We start from the raw sequence: 10,939 nt of genomic DNA, 5'->3' as shown, positions 1-10,939 counted from the left end.
TGCGGTTTGATTGTACAGAAATATTACGTTTTCGCTTAATTAGTTTTTTTTAAATTCATATTGATATGCGAAACTGAAGAAAGAAAAGTCTTTATGAACAGTTTCGGGAAAGGGGTGGATGCTTTCATTATAATCGAAATACTGTATGGACATACACATGAAAACTGATAAACACAATGCGCCACTTGCAAGTTTTAACGATAATAAATAAACACTTCATGCCAACCATGCCGGGAATCGAACCCGGGACATCAAGCATAGTAGTTTAAATCAGTATCAACGCGGCGGACTTTCTTTACTCGGTGACTTTTTTCAGATTTTTTACTTATTTTTTTTTTACTATTGAGTTGAGAACACGTGCACAGTATTATTATATTGGACACATATAGGTACCTAGCTGTATTCTTTATTCCTCCGGACACAAAAAAATATTAATACTTAATCGACCTCTATTCCTGCAGCCAATGAGTCAATACTTCATAGCGTGCACAACATTGGTATTCCAATCGCAATGTATCTCAATCATTTGTTATTTTGAAGGCAAGTTGTCAGGTAACTAAAATATTTTTTACAAAAATCTTTCATGCCTTTGATTTAAGGAAAACGCAGCAAGCAACCCTCACAGGCCACGGAGGTTTTATGAGCTATATTCATTGTTTTAAGCTCTCAGAAATCAATAGCTGTCCATGTGATAACGAGAAACCAGAAGATGTCCCTCATTTCTTGACGCATTGTCCCATTTTCAGGTAAGAGCGAATGCAGCTAGAGGCGCGATGTAAAAGTCTGGATGAGGATCTAGAAGATATCGTAACAGTATTAAGTCATAAAGACTTATCGCATGATGTAATATTATACATGGTAAAATACTAAAGGTAATTGTTGAAATGAATAAAAATAGGACACAGAATGCCGACCGCTCTCAAAGTGGAACGGAAGGTCTGTTGATGCCTTTCAATAGTCCCGCTTCTCATGTTTCCTCTTCTTAAAGCAAATGCGGAGAAGTTCCTTAACAAGGCCACGGCCGATTATCCTACCAGATCCTCACACTATAGTCAGAGTAATTAAAAGGGACATACCTTCTGCAGTTAATATAAGCCTTGTACATAATGAGCAAAGCAAAAATAAGCAAATCCTATTTTTAAAAAAACATATTTTTTTTAAAGGCAAGATGTCTTACAGCACAGATTTTACATTATGAACCGCTCTCGCGGCACGATAAAACAGTTTTTCTCGTGTATTTTGTATGTTTCTCGTGTTTTTGTATTTTAGCATTTGGAATATCATCCCAGGGGTGCAATTATGAATCTTCTCTATCCCCTAGAGACTGTTTAATTTGGGGATATATTTTTTTCCATGCAGCAAATTTTTGCTTCATATGGCCACACTAATGATCAAACGTCAAACAATATGAACACGTGAAATCAAACATGATGATTTTCATTTAGAACATTATTGCAACCTTAAACATTACTCAAAACACTTTTAATTAGGTTGAATTGACCAAACCGTATAAGTTTTATTTTCGTTTTGGAAGCAGTTTTATACACCATTAACGTTTAATCATCAGTATGGCCATTATATGAAGCGAAGTGTCGTCGCATAAAAAAAAAATCTTCAAATTAATCACTCTATCGCGGGTCAAATCACTTCTGATCTGGATTCGGATAAGGAAATTAGATGTAGAATATAAATAGCACGATCAGCATTCAATGGCATGAAATCATTCTTCTGCAGTGATAGTCTTAATTTAAAACTGAGACAGAGGATGGTCAAGTGCTATGTGTGGTCAATACTGCTCTACGGGGTTGAAACATGGACTCTCAAGGTGAACTCCATGAACCGATTAAAGGCTTTTGAAATGTGGCTTCACCGGAGAATGCTGAAAATCCCGTGGACAGATTTAGTGACCAACGTGGAGATGTTGAGACGAGCCAGTGCCGAAAAAGAACTACTGTCCTCAATAAAACAGAGAAAACTCGCATATCTGGGCCATATCATGCGCGGAAGCAAATATATGCTTCTACAGATTATTATGATGGGAAAGATCGAGGGAAAGCGTGGGGTTAGAAGGCGACAGATGGCCTGGCTGAGAAACATCCGCGACTGGACGGGAGTGCGCGGGGTCGAGGCGCTGTTCCAGTTGGCGCAGGACCAGAATCCTCTAGAGTGATCGCCAACGTCGGGGAGACCTGATATGGCACAGAAAGAAGAAGAAGCGGGTAGAGAAAATCTAGAATACCACCCTGGTGCCAGTCAATAAAACACATTTTTTTAATGCATATTTTATATTGACCTAATCGAAAATCGAACCCGAGGCCTCCTGCATGGAAATCAAACTTGCTAACCACTTGACCACAAGGCGCTATTTTGAAATATTTTCTGATCTCTCTTAAAATTTTACCTGTAGAATGAGGAAATTCAGTGCTACAGAAAACTAGATATAAAAATGTTACATTTAATTGTACGACGAAGTTTCTCGGAAGCGCATTTTTTTTTTTTATGAAACACTTTGAGTTACGTCACAGGTTCTTCTTCCGAATCAACCAATGCTAGAGTGTTGTTTTAGATTTCCGGTGTCCGTGAAGCCAACTCACCAGTCAAGACAACTCACCGACGACAACTAGTGACGTCATTGGCGAGGTAATTTCGAAATTACAAAATCATAGCGATGATAATACGACACATAAAAATCTCATTATTTAATTTTCGGCTTAGTTTGATAGTCTATAAACAAATAATAAAATAGCCCCTGAGCTTCCTCTTCGCCGATCTTAAGATGAAATAAATCGATTTACTCTATCACACATTCAAAAAAATTACAACTGTGGACAGTAAAAACTTTGATATTTATTATATCTTTTGTTCGTTGTTTTTCGGTATCGCCCGAAAACTTTCTGTACATCAAAAAACTTGATAAACATGCAAAATCATTGAACACAGTGGCGGTTCCAATTGGAAAAACTAACACGATCACAATAATCAATACACGAATCGAATAACGTAAGTTCTTAAGTCTTCATTGACAAAAAATAAAATATGTTCATTAACATTTAGGTTAAAAAAAAAATTAAATAGCCAAGTTACGATTATTTTATTTTTTTACTATGCATGGCTTATTTGCCATAAATAAATACAATATTACACTAAATTATATACATCTACATTCAGTACATACGTTGGATTGTATAAGACATTTAAATAAACAAACTGCTTAAAAATTGTACAGTATAAAAATCCAATACAATTGGAGAAATTAAAATTAACCTTGAAAATACAAAACACCCTGTCACCAACCATTCAACATTTATTTTATTTATAAAACAAATAAAATTTGTTCATGATTAAATAATTCGTAGATATATTTACCATTAGATACAAAATATATTCGTATATGAAGAGAAAACATGGAGTTAAACATTCTTAATATGTTGGTTTTTAATCATTAATATTCCTTGCAGGCAATAAATAAAAGGGCTCATTATTTTTATTATTGTAAAAATAATGAGTCATGTTCCGGACGCGCATATGAATTGGATTAGATTGCAGACTAAATGTAAATAAAATTATAAATTAATTATTAAATGCAGCTAGGTACCCCGGTTGGCTGAGTGCTAGGCTCTCAACAAAGAAAAATAGTTCGTTTTCGGGCCTGGCCTTAGCGATACCGGGGACAAGATAGTCAGAGAATGACTTCATAAGTATGTTTTATAATGTTTGTAAAGTCCTAAAAAGGATTGTTGTATTGTATAGTATGTTGCGCGCATCGCAGCTATCGGTGAAATTTACGAGACCTGCGGCCAACGATGTACTGCGAGTGGTGGGGGTGGAGCTACCCCCGCCACTCTAGGCCAGCTGGCGCAGCGTTACGGCTAGCCACGCGGAGATTGACGCGTGCTACTTTAAAAGGCATGTAGTATTGAGAAATTTTAACCGTGAACAAGTGTTTTACTTAGTTTGTCCGCCCTGTGTTCTCCCATTCTTCGCTCCACCTTGCCAGCTGACTGCCTTTACCCCTCTACACCACTTGGACGAGGTGGAAAGTCATTTTCAGGGCTATTGAGGTTGATTTGCGGTCGTCGCAGTCCTGCCTACCTTCCGACATTGTTTTTGACTCTTTGTTTGGGATCGAGAGGCTTTTCCTTTACGCCGGGAAGTCTGACTGCGGCAGATGTGGGTGATGAACCACCACAAATCGTGGAAACGCGTACGTTACAAGTCTTTAAAAAAAATAATGTTCATGTTTTTTTTTTACCATACCTAGTACCTAAGTTCCTTCTACCTATAAGTTTTTTAACAATTACTACATTTTGCTTTATTTAACTATCCGATATTGCCAGTTTTTATTGATGTTCCCCTTTTGAAAGTGTGATATAACAAACATTATTATTAAAGTGTATTTATTTATTTACATTTTATAAAAACGCGTGGCAGACAGGCGCCGTGGCGCAGTTGGTAAGACGGCCAACTGTGAAACTGGCGTCGCGGGTTTGATTCCTGCCAGTTTCAAGAAAAAAATTGGTCTGGATGTTGTCGTGTATTTTTCATTACTTCCTTCCATATCTCCTCTATCCCATCTGCTGACAAGCTTCTAAATAGAGGCTTAGTGGGTTATTCCTTAAAAAAAAAGAAAAAAGGCCCTTCTAACTTTATAATAATGTACAATAATTGAATATACAAGATTATTATTTAGAAACTTTTTCTGTCACAATTTCGTTTCGTAAGATCGTACGTTCGTCATATGTATATCTTACTTTAAAGCAATCAAAAACGTATTTCGCTCTCGTTTCCTCTCATACGATACAAATGAGTTTACGAAACGAATTAGTTACAGAATAAAGCTAGGGTTTCCTAGGACAGCGGCGCCCGTATCTTAACGGCCGCAGTGAACGGTGATGCGGTGGACAGCCGTCGTAGTGGTGACTAGAGAATGGTTTTATTTTTTAACGGTGTTATCAACACCATTTTTATAAGAAACCACTATCTAGTCACCGTTACGACGGCTGTCAACCGCATTAATGTTCACTACGGCCGTTAAAATACGGGCACCGCTGTCCTAGGAAACCCGAGATTTAGGCCACTAAAGCTCGGGTTTCCTAGGACAGCGGTGCCCGTATTTTAACGGCCGTAGTGAACGTTAATGCGGTTGACAGCCGTCGTAACGGTGACTAGAGAGTGGTTTCCTATAAAAATGGTGTTGATAACACCGTTAAAAAATAAAACCACTCTCTAGTCACCACTACGACGGCTGTCCACCGCATCACCGTTCACTACGGCCGTTAAGATACGGGCACCGCTGTCCTAGGAAACCCTAGCTTTAGGCGTCTTTTAATCTTATTTTAATTTGTAATTTATTATTCATTGTTCATTGTACGATTCTATAAATAAATCAATTACACTAGCTCTTAACTCCTGTGTTGAGTTGGAACGAATAAAGTAGGTATTAATTCAACATTTTTTAAATATTAAAATATTATTGTAATAGGTGAAACGTATAGTCCACCCCTGTGTATGCTGTGTTGTTTGGTCATTAGTAATAGTTACAAATCGATAGTAAGAGTTTTATTTTTTAAACGTGACCTTTTTTGTGTGAAAATGGAATACTTTTTCAAAAATTTTAGCATTGCTTTTGGTTTAAAATTATTACTAATGATCAAACAACCCGACCAAAGTGCCTGCAAATAGGCAAAGTTCTCTTAAAGGTTAATTTTACTATATCTATAAACATGTTTACAGAGAGTAGATGTACTTTTTAAATTCAGCAATTGATAGTAATAGATTCCGAAAATATTGTTAAACTATTGATTTAGCAAATATGCCTATTACTAGATTATTACGAAGCGCCTTTGGACAGCGACGCGCGCCGCGTCTAGACGGCTCGTCCTTACCGCCATTCCGCCGCCCTCTGTCCTGGTCCTGTGTACCACAGCCGCCCACTGCCAGAAAGCGGGAAGACGCACGGGTCGTTGGGCGGGCCGTATTTGTTTTCATCTTCGTCTGGGAGGCGGTGCCAGACACTTAAACGCGAAAATTTTCAAAATATTTCAATCATTTCGTTACGAGCGAAAGAAACCATCGAGTTTTAAGTTTATACAAAGTGAGTAAAATTATAAATTATTGTCTCTGCTTTAAAAGTATAAACCGTAACAATAGCCTTCTGTCATTTTTGACAACTTTTAAACTAGTAAATTGTAATCGTTTGTTATAACCAGAATATTAATTATTTGGTGGGTAATTTGACGACTTGACAAGTGTTTAAATTTAATGCGCATTAAAAAATCAGATTTTTGTTTAAATTCACGCCTATTGTAAATAACTTTTTGTTTTATCTCTTTCTTTGTTTTAGTTACCAAAATGGAAAATGACATTAGCAAACCGTATAAACTTTGCGACTTGGAGAGAGAGAAACGTAAGGGTGTCGTTGCACAATCTTTGGAAGATTTAATGTCTAAGATTCCGGAAAAGTTAGAGTTTCTCGCGGATAGCACATCCATTACCATCGTCCTGGAATCGGATGGAACTGAAGTGGACGATGAAGAGTATTTCGCGACGTTGGAACCAGACACCAGTCTGATGGTACTTCGTGGGTCGGAGAGGTGGTGTCCGAACGTGCCGAAGTGCCACATCAGTCTGGACCAGACTGACGATGTCGGCATGGAAGACAAAGAACAAGTGGCGAGTTTGGTTGGCCGACTGCAGCACAACTTGTGCCACATCTCTCTGTTGGGAGGACAGGACTTAGAGCTGCTCTCCGATATGGACCCGGACAGCTTGGCTGATATTGTTTCTGAAAAAGATAACAAAATATTCCTCGAGCAACTAAAAGAAGCTTCGGGAAGGTATTTAAATATTTATTTTTTGCCCTTGCTCGTTTTTGCTGGCACAATTTTTTGACAATTTTTTCACTTTTTCTCATTTTTTATTTGATTGGTTATAATTTAAATGACTTTGTGGCGTTTGTTTATTATTTTATTCATTTAAGTATGCACATAATATTGTACCTATACTAGGTGTTAAAATCGTTGATATGTTTTTTTAAACAAATAATATCAATTATGGTTCATTTCCATGTTATGTAATGCTCTATAATCTATTGGCAGAATATCAACTCCTTTGTTTTAATCTTTTTTATGTTTATTCTTATTACTTGTTTTCTTAATTTAAAGCATTAAGTAATGTACCTCTCAAAGTTGGTAGATCTGCAAACATATTTTTTTTATATACAACAGGCTAGAAAGCCCAAATACAGCACAGAACACCCAGGCTTGATAGAAATCACATTTAATTTGTGTTCTCACCGTTAAAATGAACCCAGAGCCTTCCGTGCGTGAGTCAAGAATCTTAGCCATTACACCGTGGATGCTGCCAAAAAAAAACTTTACGATAAATAGACATAATTTTAATACTTGTCCTTATTTTACATAGATATGACATTACAAATATTTTATTTCTTTACCCTAAATTGTGATAGGACATCTAATTTGTTTATGGTGCTTAAAATAAAATATTTAGTATTGAGTTTCCCGCATTTTTATGCTGAATTATTTACTCAATCCACCCTTTATAATTATTAATTTATCTTGTAATTTAAAAAAAATAAAATATTCCCATATGTGACTACACAACATCAATTTATTTGTTGCAAAAAATACCTTTAATACATTCATTCAAATATGATAAGAAATAAAATCGTACTTATCTACATGTTATTATGTAACTACAGATTTTGCAATATTTATGTTACTCAGAGACCTATAAAATTGTTTTTTTTAAATAAAAGAGGCCCCAGAGAAAAATTATATTAAGATAACCTTTTATGTAGAACCGTTTCACGACATCACAAAGTAGAGCAGTTCCTTTGGGAATTTAACAGCGTAATGTACCTCGTAAACGTCTGTTGTTCTGTCATATAAAGTATATTCTACCAAAATTTGCTTAAATGAGCTTAAAATAACAAAGTCACAGTTGTGCGTTTACATTTATATTTTTAAATCATGCAATAAAAAAACATATCTTCCTTCTCATATCCTATGAGATTTGTCTTTACATAAAAACAAGCTGTATTTTCAATTATTTTATTAATCCTGCATTTAAAAAATACTTTTCTTTATATGTGGAGGGCTAGTTTTAAAAAAATATATGTACATAATCTTATAATTTGTGATTTATAATGAAAAAAACTTCCAATGGGGCTGGTGTATCCCATAATCCACATAAAAGATTCCTGAATTTTATCTAACAAGTAGTATAGGATTGCAGAAATGTTAACATTTTTATTTGAAAGTATGGCTTTTTTGGTTTTCCTTTGTATAATATTATTGTCTTTATTTTTTAGAATACTTTTGGAGAAGCGGCAAGCACATGATGCAATGGAATTACTGAAATTATACCACCAGAGTGTGTCTAATGGGACTGATGAATTGTCGGCCAAACAAGAGAGAGTTTAGACTCCTAAACACTTTCATCAATCAACACAACAAAAACATTCCTCTACCCCGTGTGTTGTTTTCCCAAAAATAACGAACTAATCATATTTTCCCCCCTGTGGTTTATTGGATGTTACCATTATTTCCCTATTATTTCATTCATAAACATCAAATGACCCGCACTTTCAAGTTGATGAAAGTTTTAATTATTTAAAATGATCAAATGTCAAGGTTTTACGCGATGGTAGTCATTGTAATACTAATTAATATTTATGTACACAAATTTTAATCTTTAGAAACTCCATCACAAACCCTATCGTAATTATTATTGTGAGATGCTTTTAAGCTAAGTGTGATATTAAGTTATCCACTCACATTAAGCTTGTAATATGATCCTCACAGTGGTATTTTATGTTGTATTGTAACAAGTATGCCTGTTGTATTGTGTAATGTAAAAAAATCATGTACCTATATTTTTTTACATCAGTCTAGTCTAAATAAGAATATTACACTAAAAAATCTTTTGAAGATTTAAAACATAAAAGTGAAATCTTAAATAGGCATAGACAATCGGTTATTTTTGTATATGCCAATTTCTCAACTGCAAACATTAGTAAAATAGAAATATTATGCTTTTGATATAAATTTACAGTTGGCATTTCTGAACTTCTCAAATCATCCAGTAAGCCATAGAGAGAATGGAAATGAAGAAATTTTGTAATTGAAAGTGTTTATTAATTTTTCAAGACTGATAGTTGTTAAATGTTTCTGTTTTCGCATTAGTCTCTAGTAATCATTACAAATGACTCCCAATAATTAAAGAAAAATTGCTCAACCATAAATTAAAAATAGTGGTAAGAGCGTCATTTCTACTTATTCAGAAAATAGAAGTAAAGTAAATCTACAAGGGATAGAAAATGATTGTTTTACTCCTTTGATAAGCAGCGCAGAAATAAAAATATGCTAGTTTCTTAAAAAATAGATTATACAGATTTTTTAACACTGAGCGTAAATGGATGTGTACATAAATATGTACATACGTGTTCATAGATATGTACACATGCACATTAATATTTATTTAAAGATTTAATTTAGTAGTAATAATCAATAGATTTTTATTACACATTATATAACTAGTGACCCTCCCCCCTCCCCTGTTATCAAAATATGTAGTGAGTAAAATCCATCTTATAAGAATAAATGTACTTTGAATGGGTAATGAATACAGTATTTTAAGTGGAATCTAAACATAATTATCACTTCTCAACCAAATAATCACCCATTATGTAACATTTTCTATGGTAACATTGTTTGGTAGGATTTTAAATACATAATCACAAATGTTTGACACCAAAATAATAAGAAATTCTTATGGTATATTTACATACATAATAAAAAAATATTGTAACATATTAACCCTATACGAATATCCCTAGTTATTAAACCCTTTATTACCATGTTATTAATATTACAATTATTTGTATGCACAGCTATATGATAGTAAAACCCCAAAACAATTTTGTCACAATTCCAACATTTTATGTAACACCGAATGGCTTTTAATAAAGAAAGGAATTGATCTCATGTGACTGTTTTAAATTAAATTATTTTTTATCTTAATCCACTAACAATAAAAGGTTTACAAAACCAGAGATAACCCCTTTTGTTTTCAAACTGAGATTTCTGTGAATTATAGTCTAGAGAATTTTTTTCTAGCAATTAACTGTAATATATAGTTTATAGAAACAAACATATTATGTAATATATATAAGAGCCTTTTTCTCTTATTCGTGACTTTACTAGAACTTATAAATACTGTCGATCTAATCTGCAATGTCTAGAAGTGGTACAATGTAAACAAAAATTGAAAATGAATCATCTTAAAACAGTAATGATTCATTTTATTCTAACTAGAATCTTAGGCTGCTTATCCACCTATGCTAATTATTAGCTCTGATGACTGCGAAGCACTCAGCATAGATGAATAGGACTCATTTCAGTCCCGTGCCGGTTGCCGCAAAGTATAGTCAGATGCTACTGTTATTTTGTAGTGTATCTATGTATATTTCGTAGTGTATCTGGTATATATATCTACAAAAATGATTCAGTACATCTTTCTTTTCATTCAGCTAATCTAGGGCGTCCCATAAACATTTCCTCTCATGAACTTTATTGGTTCATCAACCACACGCCTGGCGTCAATATTATTACTACGAATCATTTCAACTGTAACTATTGAACAAGCTCAGTATACTCATTAGTAGTGGAGGGCAACGCTACATGCTCAGCGGGACAATGGCCACTTAGCGCTGTTACATGAGTTTTATTATAAAATGCTATATTGTTAGAATACATATTTGCCAGTCACCATGACAAGAAAGATAATTACAATAAGACAAATTTTATGAACCAAAGCAGTCAACTGAGTACTTAGCAAATATTGCATAGCTAGATATTGTGCTTGCAATTAATAGTATTTTCGGCCCCGTGATGTAATTCATAAATATTTGGGTTAT

The 10,939-nt window shown here is 34.4% G+C and overlaps 1 protein-coding gene across 2 annotated transcripts; it reads left to right on the top strand.

Moving 5' to 3' along the window:
* Window positions 1–5,872: 5,872 nt before the first annotated feature.
* Window positions 5,873–10,007, top strand: LOC148276959 (DNA fragmentation factor subunit alpha-like). Of its 2 annotated transcripts, none has more exons than XM_088233552.1 (3): window positions 5,873–6,094; window positions 6,344–6,836; window positions 8,333–10,007. In XM_088233552.1, exons 2-3 carry the CDS (start codon window positions 6,352–6,354, stop codon window positions 8,442–8,444), a joined length of 597 nt encoding a protein of 198 aa, XP_088089678.1. In that variant the 5' UTR covers window positions 5,873–6,094; window positions 6,344–6,351; the 3' UTR covers window positions 8,445–10,007. The 2 variants fall into 2 exon arrangements, with proteins under 2 accessions (XP_088089678.1, XP_088089676.1); XM_088233550.1 differs by lacking the exon at window positions 5,873–6,094 and adding an exon at window positions 6,109–6,224.
* The last annotated feature ends 932 nt before the right edge of the window (window positions 10,008–10,939 follow it).

The sequence above is a fragment of the Micrasema longulum genome, unplaced genomic scaffold, assembly GCF_059751315.1.
Source record: "Micrasema longulum isolate JH-2025_06_02 unplaced genomic scaffold, ASM5975131v1 h1tg001119l, whole genome shotgun sequence".
Taxonomy (NCBI): Eukaryota; Metazoa; Arthropoda; class Insecta; order Trichoptera; family Brachycentridae; genus Micrasema; species Micrasema longulum.
Note: the sequence above shows the minus strand (reverse complement) of the source record. Positions and strands in the feature narration are given on the sequence as shown.